This window comes from Lepisma saccharinum, chromosome 29, assembly GCF_977018435.1.
Source record: "Lepisma saccharinum chromosome 29, izLepSacc3.1, whole genome shotgun sequence".
Taxonomy (NCBI): domain Eukaryota; kingdom Metazoa; phylum Arthropoda; class Insecta; order Zygentoma; family Lepismatidae; genus Lepisma; species Lepisma saccharinum.
Genome location: NC_139257.1, coordinates 17,354,867 through 17,381,435, shown reverse-complemented (window position 1 = coordinate 17,381,435; position 26,569 = coordinate 17,354,867). Strand labels below are relative to the sequence as shown.

The 26,569-nt window shown below is 36.1% G+C and overlaps 1 protein-coding gene across 1 annotated transcript in view; it reads left to right on the top strand.

The window, feature by feature from the left end:
* Positions 1 to 4,758: 4,758 nt before the first annotated feature.
* Positions 4,759 to 26,569, top strand: part of LOC145981411 (uncharacterized) — a 79,473-nt gene continuing 57,662 nt past the window's right edge. Inside the window, exons 1-8 of the mRNA XM_083114648.1 lie at positions 4,759 to 5,002; positions 13,766 to 13,981; positions 17,560 to 17,719; positions 21,072 to 21,137; positions 22,072 to 22,123; positions 23,093 to 23,160; positions 24,041 to 24,195; positions 25,819 to 25,959. Coding sequence (XP_082970774.1) covers positions 4,974 to 5,002; positions 13,766 to 13,981; positions 17,560 to 17,719; positions 21,072 to 21,137; positions 22,072 to 22,123; positions 23,093 to 23,160; positions 24,041 to 24,195; positions 25,819 to 25,959 — 887 coding nt within the window. The 5' untranslated portion in view covers positions 4,759 to 4,973. The remainder of the gene's footprint in view (positions 5,003 to 13,765; positions 13,982 to 17,559; positions 17,720 to 21,071; positions 21,138 to 22,071; positions 22,124 to 23,092; positions 23,161 to 24,040; positions 24,196 to 25,818; positions 25,960 to 26,569) is intronic.

The window sequence follows — 26,569 nt, the reverse complement described above, 5'->3', positions numbered from 1 at the left end:
CGTTCTGAATGAATAGGAAAGGACGATTCAGACAGAAAAATAAATATTATACTCTTATAATGCACTTTGTTAAATGCTATAAATTTACTATAGTAGACTAGTCCTGTGACGTCACGGAAGCTGGTGTGAGGCCCGTATATAAGTATCTCGGCGGCCCCGGACTGAACTAATCCCGAAGTTCCGGGGGAACCAATGTTTATGTTTACATTTTTAACACGGTCTATAAGAACATTAATGTGAAAATAAACAAATGAATCATATACATATTAAAAATAAACAAGGTGTAGCCACACCATGTGGCTTCTTCAGAAGTTAAGACAAGAATAGTCAAAGTTTAACTAACTAACTCTCTAGCCTTCTTAAACCCGAAGGTTCATGGCTGCAGCAACACAGGCCTTCCATCTGTCCCTATCTTGAGCAAGATCTATATACTCTTTTCCATCCATACCGATTTCCTTTAGGTCCATCTCAACGTTGTCCCTCCATCTTCGTCTTGGCCTTCCTACAGGTCTCTTACCATCTGGTTTCCCAACAAGAATCCTGTAAACTCCTCTTTCCTCTCCCATTCGTGCCACATGGCCTGCCCACCTAAGTCTTCTTGATTTAATTATTCTAATAATATCTGGACATGAGTACAAATTATGTAGTTCTAAATTATGTAACCTTCTCCACTCACCTGTCTCCTCATCCCTTTTAGGTCCAAATATTTTCCTAAGGATCTTATTTTCAAATACTCTCAATTTATGTTCCTCTTTCAATGTAAGGGACCAAGTTTCACACCCATATAATACTACAGGCAAAATTACTGTTTTGTATATTTTAACTTTTAGTTTCTTAGATATTAAACGAGAAGACAAAAGTTTATGAAGAGAGAAGTAACATGCATTTCCTGAATGAAGCCTACTTTTTATTTCCTCTTTAATATAATTTTCATTTGTTAATATTACTCCTAAGTATTTGAATTTGGAAAGTGGTTCAAACGAGTTGTTATCAATAATTAGATTTTGATTATTACCTAACACTTCGTTTCGGCCTGTAAGCATATATTTAGTTTTCTCTTTGTTAACTTCCAAACCTATCTCTTTAGCAGTTTTGAAAAATATTTTAGCATTATTCTTAATTGTATTCACATCATCCCCCAGTAAGTCTATATCATCTGCATATGCTAACAACTGAGTCACACCATTTAATTTTAGTCCTTCTTTAGTTTCTTTTACTTTCCTAACAGCATATTCTAAGGCAAAATTAAAAAGCAATGGAGATAATGCATCTCCTTGTTTTAACCCATCATGAATTGTAAATTTGTCAGACATATTAATACCCACACGAATTTTACTTTCTGTTTCACTGGTGCATATTTTTATCATACTAACAAGCTTCTTAGGTATTCCAAACTCTACTAATATATTATATAATTTATCTCTTTTGACCGAATCATATGCTTTTATGAAATCAATGAATAGCTGATGGACATTTTGATTATATTCCCACTTTTTTTCAAGTGTCTGTCTGATGTGAAAAAATTGATCTGTAGTTGATCTGTTACGTTTAAATCCACATTGATAATCACCTATAATTTCATTAGCATATGGGGTTAGTCTTGTTAAAAGAATGTTAGACAATATTTTGTATGTTGTTGAGAGTAGAGAAATTCCACGGTAATTATTGCAGTTCATTTTATCACCTTTTTTAAACACAGGAACAATTATGGATTCTTTCCACTGTTGAGGTATTTCTTCTTTATTCCATATTAAACAAATTAATTTATGAATTTGACATATTAATACATTTCCACCATATTTAATTAACTCAGCTGGTATTAAATCAATGCCAGGTGCTTTGTTATTCTTTAGCCTTTTAATAGCATCTTTAACTTCAGTCAAGTTAGGTTCTGGAACTAAAGGTTCTGCTGTGTGGACTTCATTTACTTCTGATTTATCTCCTACATGGACATTTAAAAGGTCATTAAAGTAGTTCTTCCATCTATTTAGAATATCGCTTGGGTCAGCTAGAAAATCATTGTCTTTATCTTTTATCAAGTTTACTTTAGGTTGCCACCCCTTTCTAAATTCATTTACACCTTTATATAAATCTCTGATATTTTTATTTTTGCTGTTTGTTTCAATTTCGTTAATTTTGCTTTTCAAGTAATCTCTTTTTTTACTTCTAAACGTGCGGTTAACTTCTCGCTTTATTCTATTATAATTGCTTAGATTTGTATCATCCGAGTTATTTAACCACCTAAGTCTAGCCTGATTTCTTTTTTCTATTAGATTATGACATTCATTATCAAACCATGGCTTACTTTTTCTTGGTTTATGGTATCCTATACTTTCTTTAGCTGCTGATTCTATTGCATTACGTATGTGCTCCCAATTCTTATTTACGTCTGTTTCATTTATATTTTCATCATCATTTAAATCCTGCAAAACATCAAATCTATTTGACAGTTTAATTTGGTAATCTTTCTTAATTCTTTCATCAGTAAACTTTCTTGTATCAAATTTTATAACTTTTAGATTTTGTTGCTTATGATTTATCACTGAGAGTCTTTCTCTTAATTTAGCAATTACTAAATAATGGTCACTGGCACAGTCAGCACCTCTATGTGTACGAACGTCAATTATACTAGTATGCCTTCTCTTATCAATGAGAATATGGTCTATCTGATTATGAGTTTTACCATCTGGAGAAGACCAGGTATATTTATGGATATCTTTATGTTTAAAAGTGGTACTTTTCACAATTAAATTCTTTGAGGTTGCAAAAGTAATCAATCTTATACCATTATCATTACTTAATTCATGAAGACTTTCTTTACCAATCGTGGGTTTAAATGTCTCTTCTTTGCCAATCTGTGCATTACAGTCACCTCAGCTGGTATTAAATCAATGCCAGGTGCTTTGTTATTCTTTAGCCTTTTAATAGCATCTTTAACTTCAGTCAAGTTAGGTTCTGGAACTAAAGGTTCTGCTGTGTGGACTTCATTTACTTCTGATTTATCTCCTACATGGACATTTAAAAGGTCAGTTTAAAACATGGGAAATATAAGTTTGGTTAAAAAGGTTAAACTGACGGTAAGAGAGACTGCAGAGTGTCCTGTCATTACTTCTTACTCCATCTCAAACTGTCTCAATCAATTTGATTATTCTTGTCTCAACTCCTGAAGAAGCCACATGGTGTGGTGAAAACTGAAAGCTTGAGTGAAAAGCAAGTAGTAAATGCCAAAACTGGACTTCATCCACTTAGCAACAATAGCTGGTTTCATTTTCGAATTAAGCACTCTGAAATCTCTAAAAAAAATGGCAATTTTTCTGGTAAATTTGCAATTTTCGTTTGCTAGAATAAGCAACGAAGTGTACTAAGAGTCTTCTCGGTGCATTGCACTCTATTTACCGGCTGAAAAACAACCTCAATGAGCGCATAAAACATTTAAACAAATAGATCTTGTTCATGCAAACTGTTGGGAAGAAATAATCCATGAAAGTGCTGTTATCACAGAGATACATAGATAGAGCTCTATTACCGATGGAAAGGCAAACTGAAATTAAGTTTTATGTGCATATAAACGATTTTTTCGACTTGTTCACAAGTTTACATTACAAAAGAACTTATACTTTTAGAATTTTATGGAAGTTAAGGTTGTTGGCTCGGGCGTTCGGTGTTGCTGATAAAAATTGAATAGTAGAAATTAATAAAAAACTACTGTTATCATGGTTATGATTATTATCATACAATATTAAACATAAACTAATAAACAAATTTCATAACAACTTTATAATAATATTTATTATTTTTATATCCTTGGAGAGACTTTTCAACTCTCTTCACCAGATGAATGAATATCCAGCACAATTGTGTTTCATTCATTTTAACATTTCACACAGTTTGTGTACTGAATTGGATAGTTATTCTGTTTTGTTATTAACTTTTACATACCACGTTCAAGAGAAAGATTTAAGAGTTATGAGGAAATTTTAGTCATAAAGATTATGCTGTTTGACATCTCACATAAAACTCTATCTAAATTTCGAATTTTGAAAACTCTCCAACCATTTATTCTATGGATGAATATGAATATATTCATATATTATATATATTCATATATATATATATATATATATATGGTAGAATATGATCAAAACATAAAATGATTCCTGTATATTATACTCAATTATTTCGATCTAAGGCAGTTTTTACTTCGGTTATTCTGTTCGAATACAAACTAACTTTTGTAACTTGCAATAAAGGATGTAAATTTTCGGGAAGGGTCGTCGGATCAGGTCGATCCCCCCCCCCCCCCGACGCCCATGTAAATCACTTACAATTCGTGATTTTAGAGAATGCATTAGGATATGCAATCTCTGTGTATGAGTAAAACAAAATGAAGTATACGTTTCGTTATGTGTCTACAGTGGCGGCGATTCAGTTCCAAAACTGGGGGCAAAGACAGTATATTTCCCTTTGTAGATAAGGTTTAGCATAGTGCGGGGACAAAAGTGGCGAAAAGTGGGGGGTAACTACCCCCTCGCCCCCACCTAATCACCGCAACTGTATGTCTACATGCATGACTGGACGCCTTTGTAGATTTCTAACACAACATGAACTCGTTGGTACACACAAAAGTGTTCTCTGTTTGCATTCTTTTCGGAACAAATCCATTGCTAGATATCAAGGTGCCAGTTGCCACTGCATAAACTCGCGATTGCGACATGTTTCGGAACCAAACCAAGAGGGGGTGTTGTATATTCATTTGAGCAATCATGAGAATGATTTGGTGCCAGGATTTTAGTTTTTATTCACCTGATAGTAGTAATAGCGTCACTGGTGACAAAGATAAGAAATAAGAAAGAAAAAGCATGAGAGAAAATTTCTGCACATGGTGTCTACGTGATAGCACAAGCAGTATCGTCTTTCGAAAGCTCTTCTACCCTCATTTCGTTTCTAAACTTTAATGAAGAAAAGAATTAAGAATGACGACTGAAGAAATTTTTAGTACAAGGTAGGTATTGCAAGATATCTTAGTTACTATTGCAACGTAGATGAGTATAACACCCAAATTGCAGTTTGTTGTGAGCCATGCTTCAGTGACATGTTTTGAATTCAATGTTCTCAACAACAAATGTGTGATATTACAATACAGTAGACCAACTGAATAGTTAGGTTAACTGACTATTCAGTCGATACTGGAATATACATGCCCATTGATGTTAAGGGTCATTCCATGTCAAATCAACCAATTTTAAAATATTTGGTTGCATGAACATTTTAGAAAACTTTCATTTTTAGTACATAGGTTTGTACATGTTTCTAGATATCAAAAGCAATGTTCAAAAAAAAATTATTGTCTTTAGTTCTCCTGGGACAGCCATTTTCCCAACATGGCGCATGGCTTTTTTTTGCTCATGTAGCAGTATACAGAAACCTTAATATCTCAAAAAAACCATTAAAGCTAGAGACCTGAAACAAAATTCATTTTGTAGCTAATGAAGTATACTTCCTATGATATTCAGCTATGTTTTGCTTGAAATTGCATCGTAAGTACGAAAATTATGGTGGAAAATGGGGTAACAATAGTTAAAAAATTGCAGGGGTTTAGTCTAAGGCTTGATTTTCTTTTCATGTGTACACCTACCTGCAGGGTGTCTGTAAATAAAATATCAGTGCTTAGAAATGCACCCCCTTTTTACAGCATGGGCTCAAACATGGCCGTTCATTGAATTTTGACAGTTTTCGGGGTTAAATATCTCAGTCCCCTTTAAAAATTCTCAAATTTGGCACATAGGAAGCCCTTCATGAACCTAACTCACAGTAAAAATCTCAACTTTTAGATTCAACTTGTTTTGGACAATATAAGGTAACGTATGTCACCTAATTTCTGACGTTGCAAAGTAAGGTTAAACTACATCCCCTACTTAGAATAAGGAAGTCTTTTCTTTTTCTCCTTTAAATTTGGGTTAAATGAAGCCTCAGAAAATATAGTAACATAAGGTTTTAATACTTGGCTTACCATACATTGAAATTACAAGGTATGGCAATTGAAAATCTGCGAAATGTCATTGCAAAAGGTTTGATTTATTAGGTACCCACGGCCAGTTGGTATTGTCAGCTCCAAAACTGAGCTCCCTCACATTTTTTAAATGTAGCAGTACATGCAGCTTAAGATAGGCAGTGACATGCTCAGGGATTTCGAAAGGGAGGGGATGGGGTTACATATACTTTTTAAGAATAAAGCCCTGTTCTTGCCTAATTATCCTGCCTTTGACGTAATTGTTTATGGAATACTAGGCTAAAGATATTGGGTTACGACCCCCAACCAACCCTTCCTTGGGCACTCCACTGAAAGTAGGCTATTTTTTTTGGAGGGTCAAAGCTGGTAGTATATATATATATATATTCCTCAAGAAAAGACATTCGTTGAAGTAGATGTGAGTCATGTACAGCAGAAGATTCAGAGACATGTTTTGATAGGATGTGAGGCAAGCCTGGAATTGATCTGTGCATGGACAATCTCTGCTGTCATTCTTTCTTTGCCTAATGTGCCGAGAGTAGTGACTTGTGATTGTTCGTTATCTGTGACTGGAAATGGAGTGTTCTGTAGAATTTTTAACTGGAGAGGACTATCATAAATACACTTTTGGTAAGGTTCCCACAGATCTAATTAATCTTAACGAACTCAGTGAAAATGATAAAACACTTCTTAGGTCAAGACTACAGGCTTAGAGACAATATGCAAATACCATTGAAAATAGATTTTTATATGGTAAACTATGTTGTGCCTACCACTTAAAGAAAAAGTTAAGTAAGGGAATTTTTAAAATCAATTTGCATCATATGGTAAGGCAAAAAAGTGTCAGGTAAGCCTTATACCAGTAAAATCAATATGCCTGACCTGTTGGAGTAAAATTTTCATATCTGGAGAAAGTGACTCACTTAAATGCCAGAATGGAAATGATGTCTTTCAGCCAACCCAAGAAAAACTAAAGGAAATGCATGAAGTCTCTTCTGTTTTTGATGTGTCTCCAGTTTCAAAACTGAGGAGGATGATTGCAGGAAAACAATAAAGTGCTCTTGCTCGGAACATATTCACATCATACAAGGAGTGCAAAGGAAACTGGAAAGTCGCTTTAAACAAAGTATTAGAACTGAAGAAAAGGAAAGCAAGTGTGATAATCCTTTGCATGGCCAGTACAATCATATAATTAAAATTATAAGAAGAAAAATGTAAATTAGCAGAAACTAATGTTGAAAAGGTCAGAATCATCAGTTTGATTGCTACCACTTGATCAAGAAAAAATATATGTGAAAGTTTCTGATAATTTACTTAGGAACTTAGTGAAAGAACAAAGAATTCTGCCTGATTTAACAAAGAGAATGAATAGGAAACTGGAGCTGACAACACCAACTGGCCATTGGTACCTAATAAATCAAACCTTTTGCAATGACATTTCGCAGATTTTCAATTGTCATACCTTGTAATTTCAATTTATGGTAAGTCAAATATTAAAACCTTATGTTACTATATTTTCTCAGGCTTCATTTAACCCAAATTTAAAAAATAAAAATAAAATACTTCAGTATTCTAAGTATGGAATGTAGTTTAACCTTACTTTGCAACGTCAGAAATTAGGTGACATACCTTACCTCATATTAACCAAAACGAGTTGAATCTAAAAGTTGAGATTTTTACTGTGAGTTAGGTTCATGAAGGGCTTCCTATGTGCCAAATTTGAGAATTTTTAAAGGGGACCCATCTGAGATATTTAACCCCGAAAACTGTCAAAATTCAATGGACGGCCATGTTTGAGCCCATGTCATAGTTAGCACATTATATTTTAGTGATAAATTGAATACAGTTAAGCGCAGAAAAACACTGAAAACCCTTATTCACCTTAATATTTCAAATCCCTGACTACTGTCATGAATATGTGATTGTGTGTGTGTGTGTGTTTTGTTGTATGCTCGTGAATATAGGTTAGGTTTTTATTCCCGTATGTATTTTTTTATTATCCTTTTTTTTGTAATTTTACATTTCTCTTTCTTTATTTTAATATTTACCTTTCTATGTAATGGTTTAAATGTTGTTGTAAACATGGTTAAGTGGTAGAGAAGGCTACAAAGCCTTAACTTCGCCATGATAAACAAAACGCAATAAATAAATAAATAAAAAGGGGGTGCATTTCTAAGCACTGATATTTTATTTACAGACACCCTGCAGGTAGTGTGTAATGTCCTCCTAATGTATCATATGGACATATATTCACAAATCATAAATTGAGATAGTGGTATGAGGTGTTACTACCGTCCTATGTCAAAAGTACACACATGAAAAAAATATCTAGCCTTAGACTAAACCCCTTCATTAAAACAATCGGGCTTAAAAATGCAATTTTCTAACTATTGTTACCCCATTTTCCACCATAATTTTCGTACTTACGATGCAATTTCAAGCAAAACATGCCTGAATATCATAGGAAGTATACTTCATTAGCTACAAAATGAATTTTGTTTCAGGTCTCTAGCTTGAATGTTTTTTTTTAGATATTAAGGTTTCTGTATACTGCTACATGAGCAAAAAAAGCCATGCGCCATGTTGGAAAAATTTCTGCCCCACGAGAACTAAAGACAATATTTTTTTTTGAACTTTCGTTTTGATATCTAGAAACATGTACAAACCTATGTACTAACAGTTGGGCTGAAAAGTTCGTAGGCTAACATTGTAAAAAATATTTTTTTGACAAAATTCGTTTTTATTATTCAATATAGTTGCCTTCGAGGGCGATACAACGATTATAGCGGTCATACAATTTTTCGATGTCATTTTTATAGTACGATTTCTCTTTAGCCTCAAAATAGGCCTCAGTTTCGGCGATTACCTCTTCATCAGTGCTAAATTTCTTTCCAGCGAGCATTCTTTTAAGGTCTGCAAACAGGAAAAAGTCACTGGGGGCCAGATCTGGAGAATATGGTGGATGGGGAAGCAATTCGTAGTCTAATTCATATAATTTTGCCATCGTTTTCATTGATTTGTGACATGGTGCATTGTCTTGATGAAACAGCACTTTTTTCTTCTTCAAATGGGGCAGTTTTTTTCGTGATTTCATCCTTTAAACGCTCCAACAACGCTATGTAATAATCTCAGCTATCTCGATCAACTTCACTTTACCATCATTTAAAATTATTTTGTGGACTTTTTTGATGTTTTCGTCGGTAACAGCCTCTTTGGGGCGTCCACTGCGTGCATCGTCTTCGATGCTCATTTCGCCTCGTTTAAAATTAGCAAACCACTTCTCAACGGTTGATTTTCCTGGTGCAGAGTCCGAATAATGTTTATCAAGCCAAGCCTTGGCTTCAACAGTATTTTTTTTCGCCAAAAAGCAATGCTTTATTAACACACGAAATTCTGTTTTTATCCATTTTTTCACAATAACAAAAGCTGCTTCACTCACAATGCTATATCTCACGAACTAATTATCCGGCAGCTGTGAAATTTATACACGTATATTTTGAAGGTTAGTACTAAGTAAAAATCACATGGATTTAATTCTAGTAACGCCATCTATGAGTCAGCCTACGAACTTTTCAGCCCAACTGTTAAAAATGAAAGTTTTCTAAAATGGTCATGCAACCACCATTGGATGGTTTGACATGGAATGGCCCTTAAGTAATCTTAAAAATAAACTGTTCAGAAACACTGCATCATGTAACGATTCTCCTGTTAGAGGATACTCATAAACACTGCAAGATATTATTCCCTACAAACCAAGTAATAAGTTAGAATTGAGTCATATTTATGTTAAGCTTATCGTTGACTATTGGCTCATCTTTCATGTATGGGATACATTTGAACATGTAATGTCCTCCTAATGTATCATATGGACATATATTGACAAATCATAAATTGAGATAGTGGTATGAGGTGTTACTACCGTCCTATGTCAAAAGTACACACATTTCATAGTATTATTACTTTATAACTGTGATTATTATCTAACTTCATTCATTCATTCATACTTTATTGGTTTTAGCCGTATACCAGCCCTGCACCAAGTGTCCTAAACATACGTCATGCATGTAACATGATACTGTTACATCAAATTACAAATTTTGAATATATACAGTTTTCATATACATTAAATATCTACATCAATATCATGCAAAATCTAAAATTGATAATAAATACAATTGTTATATCTGGTGACTATATCAAGTTACATATTTTAAATATTTACAATTTTCATATGTCAATATTAATATTATGAAAAAATCTAAAAATGATAAATACAAATGTTACATCTGGTGACGATATTAAAGAGGATAAAGATGTTGGGAGAGGTATTCCTTTTTTTTTATTAAATTCTTGAATTAGATCTCCCTTCGAGTGCTATAAAGCGGATATTGAAATATAACATGATTAGCATCTTCCTGATCTAGATTGCACTTACACATAGGTGAATTAACTACATTAATTTTATATAAATGGTGATTTAAACGTGTGTGACCTGATCTCAATCTTAGTATTAAAACTAAAAACTATCTGGGTATATTAATTGTATAAAACCACGGAGTCTTATTGTTTAAATTTAGTACATTTTTATATGAATGACCCATATATGTAAATTTTTGTTTAACCCATATCTCCCAATCTTGTTGAATTTTGTTTTTAACTCTTGGTAACATATATGTATATCATAATAATATATTCGTTCCTTGATCCATAATACTTGCTTCTTTAGCATTTTTATCTACCAGTTCATTATAATGGAACCCTGAATGTGCTGGTATATATGCAAAATGAATTGTCCTTCCCTCTGTAGTTAACTTACCATATAATCTTATTATGTAGAGCAATGGTATTCAACCTTTTTTCTCCGCGTACCCTTAAAGAAACTATTCCTCTCAAGCGTGTACCCCCTCCCCCTTCTCCAAGTTATCCTTAATTCAGATTATACATAACTACATCTAAAATAAATTATGCAAATCATTACCTATTAAATAATACAGTTTTACTATAAAAAGGAGAATTATAAAATAAATAAAGGAAAATTACGGGTATAGCAAAAATATATTATGAACTTTAATATTTCTTATCTGTTAATGCGATGGCTGAGCTTGTTTTCTGCACACCAGCTTCTCGATTGTCTTGTTTTTATACTCGTTATGATTGGTTACCAAGTGTCTGTGAAGGAGGGATGGTTTCATACAGTTATTCGATAAAGTTTGATTACAAATAACGCAGAAGGGAAGAGGTGGATCACACGTATTCGATACAAATCCATATTGAATGTAAGGTTCATTATAATACCTGTATTTCACATTTTTCGAGATTTTCGACTTGCTCGTAGATGGTTCAACACTATCTTCACTGATATCCGATTCTGCAGCACTTTTCACTGTCGGTGGTTCAACACTTTCACTTGTCTCACTGATTTTACGTTTTCCTCTTATAATGAATTTGTCCATGGTGCAACAAAAGCTAAAATAACCATACTAATAACGAGAAAGTGAACGTAACTATAAAGAGGGAGAGACGAGAAGAAACCGCACCTTCACACAACAGTCACAAAATAACACTGAACTCCCCTTTCTCTCCCCTCTTCCCTCCCTCTCTTTCTTTCTTTCGGCAGTCCGTAACGTACTTTCACAAACACTCCCATTATTGTCAGCGTTTGAAACAAACAATTGAAATAGCATTCCAAGCAAGATTAGCAATGAGCGCAATTGCAAGATTTCATTGTTGCTAAGAGTAAACAAAAGCGATTCTTGGAAATAGATGATAATACAAGTTCTGAGCATAATAATAAATCAGAGTTAGAATCCTTTAGACTGGTGGTCGGTGGAGGGAGTAACATGAAATCCTCAATCGATCCCTTTTTATATTTACTTTGGGGAAAATGTTGACAAAGAAATGTCTATTTTCTTTGCTTCCCTTTATTACATTTTCAAGTTCTCTCTGTCAGACACAGTTTTCATTATTTATAATTACAGTATTTTAAATTGTGCGTACCCCCTACAAAGTCTTAACGTACCCCAGGTTGAATACCACTGATATAGAGTACCAATGCTGATGCCTTATATAACTTTTTATATTAAGATTGCACATTGTACAAAACACTTTTAGCATCTGTTAATATTAGTATCCTTTTCTCCGGAATATTATTAATGTACATCAATGTACGATATATTTCATATGCTTCTTCCGAGGAAATAGAACACTCTCCATGTAGTCTAAACGTCTTAATATTTCCATTAGAAGAGTAAATAAAAGCACATCCTACTTCTTCTTTATTTTTTGATGCATCTGTGTATATGAATCTATAACTCTCCAAATTTTGTAAATATGATTGAATATATTATCTAACTTCTAAAGGGCTACATTCCATCAATTGTATAAAACATATGGTACAGTTCCGTTAAATAAAAACTGTCGTATGAAATTTCTTTAAGTTAAGCGTATCCCGAAATTATGTTTGTAGATCTACAACAAGAAAAGCTGCAACAGCCCGATCTGCTAGTCAGTGTGACATTGGTTTTGGAGGAGGACGACACAAAATTCTTCTTCACACATAGATCAAGCAATGATGTTTTACCAAACGTTGATATAACGTCGCTATTGGTTAAATATTGTTTCACTAAGCATGGTCATCAGAAAGCGCCAGTAAAATGTTTGTATTTTCGCTTGGAGTCGCACTGTTTACAAATTACAATTGATAGTTTCAGTTATCGTGAACAAGTTAAAATATATACTCATCACACCTAAAATTAACAATTTACACATTATTGTTACTGCTTGAGATGATATTTTATGCATACTTACTTACATTTAATGAGAGTATTAAATATTTTTTCGTAAATTATTTAAAAACGTGTTTGTCGAATTAATGATTACACTAAAGTCGTGAGTGTAGGCAAAAAAGGGAACTGCAACACAAATAAATAATTGAAGCAATAATGTCAACAGTTCGCTTTAATTTCAATTTATAAATGCAGGCTAATCAGGTGTGGGGACACATTTAAATTTGAATTAGAAACATTATGAAACTAACTGGGTATCGAAGTAGATTAATCAGAATCTCTTTGAAGACAGGAATCGGAAAAGGGGTACCCAAAATATGTAACCGAGAGATGTGACCATCGAAGTGATTGTTTCCCAATCTGCGATGAGCATAACGTCTCTACAACCAATGCGGTACTTCTAAAGAAAGCTAATTGCTTAATATAACCAACGGAAGAAATAAAATGCTGAAGACAAGGTCAAATGGATTACTGAATCACATATTCGCGTTGCTTAACAAGTTCTAAATGCAAATAAGACTGCACAATGAACGAAAGGCAAGTGACAGATGAATTGCATTTGTTCCATCACACTGAACGGCCTTCACTTTTTGGAACTAATCCAATGCTTCCTGCCTACATCGTAGCACATGATAAGATAAACTTACTTGTAAGGGCTTTCTCAGGTGTGTGCATGACCCACTCTTGGCTATTGCTTCAAAGGGTTAATAATATTTGTTCGCGAGGAGATTCCTAATGTACACTTGCATTCTGGAACAACAACCGAAACTGACCATTAGGTGGAGACATCTTGCGGCGTTGGATAGAAGTTGTCGCAAGATCATGTACATGATGGCCGAGCACTTTTAACTTCAGTGACATTTCTCGAGAAAGACAAGTAAATTTGCTATTTAACGATAGAAAATAAGGACACAATTGTTAGGATTATGACTATAGAAAGTACTTTAACAAATGAACTTCTCATTTCTAGTGACGCCATGTCGACTTCAGAAGAACCTCGATCTCCTTTTGTTAACCTTTTCAACTGGCTCGACTACAGTGTTTTTACTGTGATGTTAGTGGCGTCAGCCCTTGTAGGGGTATATTATGCTTTCTTCGCGAAAACTAAACAAAATACGAAAGAAGAATATCTTATGGGAGGAAGAAAAATGGGAATTTTCCCCATTGCCATGTCCCTAATATCGAGGTAAGTTTGAATGCATGCAGTATAGGATAGCTCAAGGTGGAGTACATACGGGTGAGTGAACGATCATTGGTTGACAAGGAATGACGACAAGTGAATATATATTCATAATATTCGGTACAGAAAAGATGAGAAGGAATATGTTCGGAATGGAATAAAAGTAAATCCGAATAGGACAATGGGACGAAGAAGAGAGAGAGAGAGAGAGAGAGAGAGAGAGAGAGAGAGAGAGAGAGAGAGAGAGAGAGAGAGAAAGGGTGGGGGAGGTGAGATGAAGAAACAGACATAGGGGCAAGAGATAGCATGCAAGGAAGTAAGAAAAAACTAAAAGTTAACAGCTAAATAGAATTCACGAATGAGAACATTTGCTGAGTTTAAGGGATGAATTTATTACAATAAGACCTTACTTTTATGAAACTTATATTAATTTAAAAAGAAAAAAAAACAATATGGTATGTGATTATGAATATATGTTGCACACACTATAAATTAAAAATTGATAGCAAACATTTTAAATAAGTATGTAATTTTTGTTTCAATCATACAAAGAAATATTTCTTTCATTTTTCTTATTGTACGTCACTTTGTGCCTACTTAAGCTAATTAGGACGATAAGCAAGAATAATGATTAGAAGAAAATAATGAAGAGAGTCTATGCCAAGGCTCGAACCTGGGACTAACGGTAGCGAGACAGTTGACCACTTAACGTGCTTGACACCAACGAAACAAAACATTGCTAAGGTGTGTATCAGGAATACTTCTGGAACGGTTAATTCAAGATTTAGTGTGCCAAAACCATTAATGATCATACAGGGAGGTTATTGCAGCATGCCACCGCAAAAGCGTCGGCCGCTTACCGGCCTTGTCATGCATCAGGTGCCGGCAAATTGCGTAACAGATAGCCCGTTACACAAACCGCTTGTTTTGTAATGTTTCCACTTTTCACAATTATAGTTACAATTACAACTTAAATAAGCACGTACCTTGCCGCAAGGATGCTGGAAAAGGTGTCCTCTAAAATACAAATATTTCTGGCACTTTATTTCTGCCCATATCGCTTCTGACAGCAATGACTCATCCAACATAAAGGATTCAATTTTTCATTCTTGTCTTGCCTTCGAATAAACAAAACCGTGACTCTTATTTTGCAGATAACACAAGATTAATCCTTTTGAACACTAGAGTCAGTGGCGTGCCCAAGATTTTCGAGGGGGGAGGTTACGTATACATTATTATGCAAAACGAAAGCGCAGATAAACGAATTATTTAACAGTGTCACTTAATTTTAACGTGTGAATATTTTTGAAGTAAAGTAGCGATCATACACTGTGTGCGTTTTTCTTTCTGAGAGCGCCATTTGAAATAAGCACTTTTCCCCTTTTGCTACTATGGGATAAACTGAATATAAAAGGCTATAACTGCTCAACAACTGCATCTTTTTAAGAAATTTAAATTCTAAATGTAAGAATGAACAAAAAGCAACATTTTATGTAAATTCCGACAATTGTGAGTCCAGGGGGAAACGGGGGCCAAATCCCAAAGTTCTATTTTCCCCGTAATTACGCAAAATTTCTGAACGTCGTAATTTCCATATTTTTTTTTTTTCAAAGTTGCGGCAGGAGCATTACATATCCTCATAGAGTAGTCTTTTGTTGTGCTTCCCTCAAAATTTGGTCCATCCAGTGTCTATAGAGCCGACGCTAGAAGCGAAATTCCTCAGATGTCGCAAGAGCGTCAGCGGCTTATCGGAGTAGTGGTAAGCCGCGAGAAGCCTCTCGATACTACGCGAATGCGACAGCTGTCGGCTACCAGTTGTTTAGACGTGTTCACTTCGGTTTGCGTTTATCAGTACTCGTGTTGTTTATACTGTGTTATTGAGTTATTAGTTATGCCGCCAAACAAATATAGTCTTGAACAAAGAGTTTTTATGTACGATACTTACGTGAAAACGAACTCTTGCAGAAAAGTAGTCAGGCGATTCGCAAGAAAATTTCCTGGCAATCCTGTTCCGGACAGACATACTGTTTACAACCTCGTTAAAAGATTACGAGAGACAGGATCTCTTGAACCTAAGAAACGTGTTTCCAGACGACGTGTTCTTACGGAAGAAAAGCTAGACGAAATTGGTGAACGACTTGAACATACTCCAAAAAAATCCCTCCGTCGGCTTGCTCAGGAAACAGGCATTTCAAAATCCTCAGCACGAAATGCCACTAAATTACTTAGATTAAAACCCTACAAAATTACAGTGGTTCATGAATTGCAACCGCGCGATCACGCGACTAGAGTTCGATTCTGTAACTGGATGCTGGATAATATTGTTGCTGGCAGAGTAAATCCAGAATTAATCATATTTTCAGACGAAGCTTGGTTCGAATTGAATGGCCGAGTTATTTCACAATACAATCGCTATTGGAGCGCAGAAAAACCTGACCTTGTGCATGAAGTTCCGCTCCATCCTGCAAAAATTGGTGTGTGGTGTGGTTTGAATGCGCACAGAATAATAGGGCCTATTTTTTATGAAGGTACTATCAATGGTGAAAGGTATCGAAGAGACATACTACAACCTTTTTTTGAACAATTAACGGACATTGAATGCCAGCAGTCATTTTTTTCAGCAGGACTCTGCTACTGCTCACACTGCTTATGAATCACTTAATTTTATTGCCGAGATTTTTGAGGACAGAATTATCAGTACTGAGTTGTGGCCCTCTCGTAGCCCCGATCTTACTCCTTGTGATTATTATTTATGGGGAACATTAAAAAACAAAGTGTATCAGAATAACCCGCGTACAATAGAGGATTTAAAAGAAAATATAAGAAGAGAAATTGCCAGAATCACACCTGAGGAGCTTATGGATGTTCAGAGGAATTTCATACGCAGATGCCGGAAATGTATTGGTGTTGAAGGAGGTCATTTTCAACATCATTTATAACACAGAAGGTTAGTGATCATCATTATTATTATTAGTTTTAAATATAATTTTACACTTTCGGTTTGCTTTATGCGCCGCGATGCTGTCTTCCCTTTCTGTCAACCGAGGATAAAGTAGAGATGTCTAAGAAAGATTAGATGTCTGAAATAAGGTTGTAATTGTAACTGTAATTGTGAAAAGTGGAAACATTACAAAACAAGCGGTTTCTGTTACGGACTATCTGTTACGCAATTTGGCGGCACCTGATGCATGACAAGGCCGGTAAGCGGCCGAAGCTCTCGCGGTGTCTAAGAAAGATTACATGTCAAAAATAAAGTGCCAGAAATATTTGTATTTTAGAGGACACCTTTTCCAGCATGCTTACGACAAGGTACGTGCTTATTTAAGTTGTAATTGTAACTATAATTGTGAAAAGTGGAAACATTACAAAACAAGCGGTTTGTGTAACGGGCTATCTGTTACGCAATTTGCCGGCACCTGATGCATGACAAGGCCGGTAAGCGGCCGACGCTTTTGCGGTGGCATGCTGCAATAACCTCCCTGTACATGTAATGTTAGCTATATGTACAAAAGTAAACTTAATTTAATTTAAATGTAAGAAATTATAATTGATACTGATATTAACGAAGTGATTTCACTTTCCAGCTACATATCCGGCAACACAATGATGGGCATGCCATCCGAAATCTACGCATATGGGACTCAGTACTGGAGTGTAGTGTTTGCCCTGCCATTCATATGCATAATCCTAGCAACGGTGTATCTGCCAGTCTTCTACAAACTGCGACTTACATCTGTTTACGAAGTAAATATGAATAAAAGTTCTCTATAAAAGTTTTCCTCAATAATTGTGGCTAACATAGTGCTACGATAGAGTAATTTTAAGCTTTAACTGTGACAATTACGTTTTTTTCTTCCAAGTGCGAAGATAAATGTCAAGTTAGAATACATAGTTGGCGTTTTGGACTCTGTGTGACGCAAAATGGGAGCATATTTCAAATTTGAATAAGGTAGTGATTGCTGCTACAACTGTTTCAAGCATTGCCATTGGCTGGTAGCTTTTTGGGGTAGTAAATAATCTGTGGTGGTTAGGTTAGGCTAGTTGGGTTTGGTTCTCTTAGAAGAAGACGACGAAAATGGTTGTAGCAGCAATACCGATCAGAATAATAATGCATATCTGGAGGAAGTAATTGCATAAAACTGTTAAAATAATGTTATTCTTCAGAAAGTTAATGACCTTCATATGACGCCTTCAAATTGTGTTAGTTGATTATATCTATGACAAACCCACCTGTATTATTCCAACTTGGAATCTTCAACAATAATATATCTACTCCACAGACATGTAGTACCAGAGAAGAAAATCATATCATTTACTATTGGCCAACTTAAAGATACAAAAAAAAATCATAATACGGTGACGGAGAGTACTGTTTTGATATATAAGTTTTCACCAATGCTTTTTAAATATAAATTGCCGCCATCTTTGAATCACCCTTTCTTATGAGAAGCAAAAATCAAGTTTTTTCCACCAAAAATTATTTCTATGAGAAAGGCATGCAAGATTTATTTAACAGTCTGACCTCACACGAAATGAAAATGCGTTCAATGGTCACAAATAGCACTCCTGTAATTGATAATTGCAGTACTAAATTGGTTCGGCCCGGGCATGACGTAAAGCAATAATTATTATTCTAGAAATGTTCTCAGAAAATTGTGCTGGTTTGCACATTATATACTTCACATTATAGCTATTTTTTTTTAAAAAAAAAAAGGAAACGAGAAAGAGGCATTCCAATATCTAGTGAGAAAAGAATCCTTAAACTATTGTTGTTTAATTATACACTAGTAATAATTATAATTTCGTAATGGAAGATACACTAAAGCTGACAATATCTAGTGTCCTTGCTCTCAAGACATCAAGGCCTGCCTGCCTGATAGGGTAGTGATTGTCATTACCATGAAATCAATTAGTGTTGCCCACGGGACGAAACGGGACAGGCTTTTAAAAATTCGAGACGAGACGAGATTGACCATGTGTCCCGAGACAAACGAATATTTTCGAGACGAGACAGCATTTCACAGCATTTCCACGAGACGAGATAGGCCAAAGTCTCGTCTCGTGGGCAACACTAAAATCAATGGGCCATCCACTGAAGAAAAATGTTTTGGGAAAGGGCTCCGACATGGACACAAATTAGATATTTGAAATATGTCGAAAAATGTAAGTGACCAAGCAATATAACTTGGCATAAATGTTATAACTGAAATTGTATATGGCCCTCACGATATTGTAACTCCGGGCCTTCACTGTATATAATACCGTGCCTGTGGGGACATATTTCAGCTGTCCGAACCCAATTATAAACTTTAGGTACAGTTCCGATTACACTTTACATGTACAGGATGGATGTTTTAACAAGTTTCAGCCAAATCTGTCATGAAATTCAAACGTCCGACTAGATTGCATGCAAAAACATTAGTTTAAGATACTAAAGCCTTGGCATTGAGATCTCCGAGTTGACGAGACTACCGTTTCTACTCACTGAATAGCTCGATCACGCGTCACTTCAGTCGTGTTAAATCGTGGAAACTACCTTCACAGAGAGCAACGTGAAGGTTAGCTACGTATTCACTCTAAATCCGTCTTTGCCGCACGATTTTGTGAGTCATTAGCACGTACCTGGTATCCAGCGACTCGTCAGACGCTACCACAACTTTTCCACACTCGTTTTTGACGTCTGCAAGTCCACTAATTCAGAAGATACACATTGAATGTGCAATCGTCGAGCAGCCGTGACACCACACGAAAATCAGCCCCGAATAGTTCAACGAACGTGGTGTGGGGTTGGCTAGCAGCCAGCAAACCCTACGATCACACTCGAGCGAAATTTCAGGCGTCTCTCTCTCTCCGAAGCAATCACGTGTGACCCAACCGATGATAAATCCATCAACAGGGACGACTTTGAGTACAGAGAATGTCGACATTGCAGAAGTGTATTGCATATTTGAGTATTTAACGTCGATTTTTCTACCTCCTTACATTAATTTCGACTATCCGAATGCATGCCTATTAGATGAAACATCCATACTTCGAGCCACATTCGACCACAGATTCGACGGCGAAACAAGTCGAACACTCGATAAAGAGGCAACAAATTGAGTGTTGGATGATTGGTTTGAACCCTTTCCACACACACACATATTGAGCCTTCCCGGTGGCGTAGTAGTAACGTAGCTGCTTTGTAATCAAGAGGTCCCGCGTTCGATACTGATTGAGGAACATACTTGCTCGGATCTTACTTTAAACTGTAGGTCCAGTTCCGATTAACCTTTCTGTGCATAAAGTGGACTAAAAACACACACGAATATCCAAAACGCCCTAACACCTCCTTAAAAATTTACCTTTGCACTCACACTAAAGTCGACTTAGGATTGAAACTTATGGATAAACTCTTGCTAAGCAGACGAAAACAAGTCTTATTCTCAACGCATTGAAACCTAGGCTGTTATATAACAATGATAATATTTGTGCACCAATTTCACCAATAGTTCACAAAATTGTTTTTAAGGCAATACTAACGAACTTGTTAAAGATTCTTGTAAAACAAAAGAATGAATTATGCTAGTCAATGGTCTAGGCCACGGGTTCCCAAACTTTTTCGTTTCATGGCGCCCTTAGTGTTTCAAAATTATTCCGGGGCGCCCGTAGGCCTATCTAGCATTTGCAACGCTCACTTAGTGTGGTTAGGTTGCTTAAGTTAGAAAGTAAACACATATTTCAAATTCAGAAACATTTTATTGTAAAAAGTACTAAATAAGCACATATTTGGATTGATGCGATGGTCCGATTCTAAAACCATGTGAAGAGAAGTGTAATTTCAGTGAATATATTGGAACATTTTGAGTTTGCTCCATTGTCTAATAGAATATCAACACAATGCTTGATACCCTACATGTGGGTAGGCTTCCATTTAATTATTAACTTTCGATCGTTCTTGTTACAAAATAACGATCTTTGGTAACTTAAGGTTACACGACACTTCCATCAAACAATGCTAATAATTTAGTCGTGCATCTCAATGTGACAAGAGCCAAATTTCTACAATTTGGAACTAGAATGTTAATATATGAAATGTACTTGTTTTTCTTTTCAGTACCTGGAAATTAGATTTGACCGGAAAGTTCGTTTGCTGGGTTCCGTTCTCTTCCTAATGGCCGTGGTAGGTGAACTTAACTTTCTCTCCCTACTCCCATTGCTTTATAATCTTCTTTAATTGCTTACTGAAGAACGTGCAGTTAAGAGTAAATTGTCGTTATTATTGACTAAATCTTGCTGAAATTCCTCGAATTTGGAAGACATCATATTCTGAAAATCAACCTTGCATCGTGTATTGCGTCTTCAGTTTTGCCTTTACTTGGAACGTCTACCAAAGCGGAAATATTAAGAGAGCTTATAGAGTTTGTTTTAATGATTCTAAAAATATGCCAATTGTCTTCCTACTGTACATACAAGTAGAGATACTGTTTTACCATCCTTTATTCCTCGTTCATTACTAATGAGAAAGAAATTCAATGCTTGTGTTCAAAGTATGATATAAATTGAGACACAATTCGTGCTGTTTTCATGATAAATGTGGTAAATTACATACTCCATTCCTCAGTTACAAAATCACACAACTTCAAAAGTCAGAATATCTACATAAATGTAGTGAAAATCGAGATGTGATATTTATTAACATACGAGTCAGTCCGACTTGTATATTTCAATGAATACGCAATATCGAGTTGCCCTTTTCTACCTACTGGACTGTTCATTTACAATATATTCAACGCTAAATATGAAAATATGATGTCATTTAAAAATATAACATACCTGCACAGAAAATCCATTATTGCATCGACTTTAGTTTCAAAATTTAGTCAATTTTAGAGGCTAAAATAAAGTATGGCTTCGTCCTCTTCCTGAAAAAGAAAAACTAAAGTTAGTCACTTCATACATAGATACACATCTCAACATGAAAGCATAGGTCTATTGTTGCAAAAAAAAAACTATGAAAAATCATCAAACATTCTGGACTATACATAGAAATTATCTAAAATTGAATGAAATACAATATATAAATTATTCTTTTTCATAACATTTTTATTTTCCAGATGTTCCACATTCCATTTGTTATATACATTCCGGCATTAACTTTCAAACAAGGTGAGTCTGAGATACATTAACTAATAGTAAAATGATCAAATTGATTCCTAGTTAAACTTCAGGTGTAAAAAAAGTAAAGTAAAAGTAAAGTGCTCCCCTGTGAATAGCACCACGCCATGAAGGCGTATAGGGGGTGTGGTGGTAACGCCCCACACTTTCTTGATCCGGTCGTGAGTGGGGGTGATGTGATCAGCATCACGCCCCTGACCGCCTTTACCCCCCAGGTTTCCCAGGTACCCATGTTATTCGACGCTGGGTGGGCGCCGGAGCCGCTTCCATCGATAGAAAAGTTCCCGGATTTGAACCGGCCGGGGATCGAACCCGGGACCTTTAGCATGGTAGTCAGACGCGTTACCGACTGAGCCACCGCGGCCACCAACTTCAGGTGTATCATAATGTACACGTGCTGAAGGTAAGTCAAGTGATAAAGTAAAAGACAGTTAGAGGTTAATGTTCGTCAGTTGCCAACTTGGCAAGACCACAAAATCACCTTCCTTCACATAAGAGGCTGAAGACCCGTGAATTGACCGGTCAATACATCTGTGGCGAACTTATTTGGGTGTGCTTGTTGTGCAATCTCTGTTCACAGACATCTAGTACGAGACTGAAACGTCTATCCTCTCGTCACTGGTGATTTTGAAGCCTAATGCAAACTATTTGCTCAACTTTTTGATCCCGTGTAACCTGTTGTTACCTATGGCCAGTTAGTGATTCAGTATGCACATTACAACAGATATTATTACAATAGATATTTACCTGTACAGTAAGCAAATGCTAAAGAACTTTATGCTCGTGTTATTATTAATATATTATATACATTATAACATGTATAATAATAATAATTCTACTTGTGTCAGTTCCTTCTGTAATATATATTTGAGCATTTTTTTAATGAATAGCATTGATTCAGCATTAGCTAATAGTGTATTGGGAGACAATAATATTTATCAACATTGTTTACTTTTACAGTTGCTGATATTAACATACATCTAGTGACGCCAATTGTTTGTGTGGTGTGCATCTTTTACACAACCTTGGTGAGTGCAAAGAAGCTTCTTCTTCATTATTTTTGGCTCACACCTCGTATTATTGCGATTTCTAGCCAGAGTTGCTGAGTTGAGGTTCTATTATGTTCCAAACTGTTGTTGACCAACTTTCACTTTCTTCGAAACACTATTGACTTATTGATTGTTGTAGCCCATTCTGTTCTTATGATATAACGACTTTGCGAGGTCTTTAGGATTTAAATTATCGTGAGGGTCATATTGGCTGTCTAGATTGCAAACATAGAAAGAAGCTTCAGTTAAAAGTGAGACTCAAAATATTATTGCAGATTTTGACAATGTTCGCAGTAGGTATAGGTCTGTCTTTTATAATTTGAGATGCGGTAACGCTGCATTATAACAGCGGAATGAATGTATCAATGTGTATGATGCGTATGATGTGTATATAGAGTTAATGTATCAATTTACATGTTTTGAAGTGAATCTGTATATGGATATACTACTACTGCTCTTGCAACGCGGCAATATTTATTGTTGGGGCTAGAGGGGTTATTCAAATAGGATTTTTTACGTCTGTTTCAGTTCTGTAATGAGAGGTCTGTGACTTAAGTGAATGGATTCGCGCATGCGCAGATAATTTTGTCACAAACAGATCCACGCTAGACCAAATTCCACGGACCTTCGTTATTTTGTCGTAACCCATCGATTGCAAGGTGACTCGAGTCAAATGTTTCTTCCGGTGTGCGGCCGGCATAGGAGACTAATGTTAAACTTTCCACGATACGGTTTGCGAAAATAATGATTCGTCGCATCGCGTCGTGTCGGATCCAGTGTGCGGCTGGCCTTACTAATTGAGAAACTAACATTTATTACTTATGCTTTAATCATAGCTCTGCGCTGTTTTCTATTTTAGGGAGGGCTGAAGGCTGTGGTGTGGACAGACACAATTCAAACCATCATAATGTTCGCTACCAGCTTCTTCGTCATTGGTATGGGAACGATTGCCCTGGGAGGCCTTGGGACTGTCTGGGAGAGGAGTGAAGCAAGCGGAAGAATAGAGTTTTTCAAGTTAGTCAATTCAATAATGGTCTACAGTAAAAATATGTAAATATGAGAATAAAAACAATATGAAAAGATTTAATATGATAATTGGTTTACGTACGGTAAGGAAAAATATTGCAAAATTAATCTTCAAATATACGCAATCTACCGCCTTGGTGCTGCAACAAAAGTGAAAATTACATCCTATTTCGGAAATATGTAATTATTACTATTATTGCAGACAAGTTGTAAAATGCAAAATTTTATGTAAGACGTATTTATATTTTTGCAACGTGACACTATTTCGAAGTTATTGCATATACCTATGTTTGTGTGCGTATATGTGTGTGTGTGTGTGTGTGTGTGTGTGTGTGTGTGTGTGTGTGTGTGTGTGTGTGTGTGTGTGTGTGAGAGAGAGAGAGAGAGAGAGAGAGAGAGAGAGATATGTAGATAAACCAACGAACATGATTAAGTGGTGTATGTCCTTCATTGTTTGAGGAACAAGAGTATTTTTATTGTATCGTCAAAGTTAAAAGGAAAAAAATAATTTTGTGAAGTGGGTCTAGAGTCTAGACGTCGGTTTGAGCCTTAATGAGAAATTGCGAGGGAAGTTCATGAAGAAGAAAGGATTAGATGAAATATCAATGGAATTTTGTGTCACTTAGAAATCTGTGCGCAAGCACGAGGGGTAGTCAAAAAGTTAGTTGCATTCGCTCATATCTTTCTGTGCAAAGCAGATATTTTGGTGAAAGATGTTACCAATACTAGATGTAAACCTGTTTCACAGTCGCAATAATGGTTTCGATGTAGTAGAAATAGTTTCTCCGTTATCAGTCTTGAACGATGTGATTGGCAGTCCGTGAGGGCTTTATGTGATGAAGAAAGGTACAATCCCACTTAAATTAATCGTCACTTGTGGGAAGTGTACAGCAACAAAGCAATTTAGGGAGAATGGGGGTACCGATATTCTCACTCGTCACGAAAGCTCTCCTGGAAAAATTGAAGTAGGAGGTGGGAACACCCTCCCTACAAACCAGACATTCTACCTCGTGATTTTCATGTGTTCGTTTCCATGAAAGAGAGTCTTGCAAATCGCTCGCATGTTGGACGATAATTTTTCGAAGAAGGCAAAACAAAACTCGTACGACCGACGAACCGTCTGCCACCGTTGCCAAATCTTCTCAACTCTTGTCAATAGCATCTGCATGTTATGACTTTTTTTCCCCAGGCTAGCGCAATAAAGGTTTCTTATTTGATTCTGCGATGAAACAGGCGACGTTATAAGCCGGGAAGGCCTAGGACCCGGCACGGAAACCGCCTTTATGGCAGTGACCCTCTGTTGCCGCATTTACCTACGAAGGAACTAGCGGTCAAAATCCGCCTCCCCAAAGCAGGGAAACAGGATTTTGTCAAAAGAACCGTTCTGCGCTGTTAATGGACACCGGTTGGTACGGCGGCCGGAGAATAGTGCATCGACAGAGGTGTTCATGCGGCGTAGCTGTCAGTGGCCGGATGAGAACAGATATATGCTTAATGTCCGTGCAACTTTTTGACTGTCCCTCGTATATATGCACTTTTTATTACCATAAAGACTTCAGGTTGAAGGCGCTACGTAAATTATACACGGCATTTGTGTTCTATGTTTTCCAGCTTTGACCCCAATCCTCTGATGCGCCAATCTTTCTGGCCAGCTGTTTTTGGTTCCTTCTTCATGTGGCTCAACTACATGGCTGTGAACCAAGGGATGGTGCAGAGGTTCCTGGCAATGCCCTCCATTGGAAAAGCAAGAATGTAATGTATCAACTTTCATAAATTAGCATACAATGTTAGCAGAATTACACTTAAAAAGTTAATTATAGGAGCTTGAAAGTACCTCATTATAAAATTAATCATAATGTTGTGTCATAATTAATGTAAGGTAAACCGGGGTATTGAGGACCACCAAATTGCTATTTCATTGAAGAAATTCATCAGGAGCTGTTCAAGAAAACACAAACAGGATACATTCTGGAATGTATATTTTCTAGTTTACATTAATAACAACACAAACGAGTAGGAAGATAATGCAAAGGCAAAAACAACAATGAATTGAAAGGTAGGTTGTATGGTCCCAATTGCCTCTGTGTTGGGTAATAAGGACCAGCCAATGGGGTATCAAGGACCGGTCCGCTTTTGAATGGTACGTCCTTCTTTTTCGAAACACGATAATCTTGAACTACGTCACACAAGTCTTGTTTGTTCATTCCAAAACCCCACTGAGTAAATAGAATGAAGCACTCCACTAATTGTGATTCTTCTGCAGCTGTTAGTGCAGTAGACGTTCCAGGAAGCGCTTTTAACTTCATACAGCGGCTCAGCAGTTCTTGATGGCGTTCTCGCACGTCTGCCTTTTGGCTGGTTC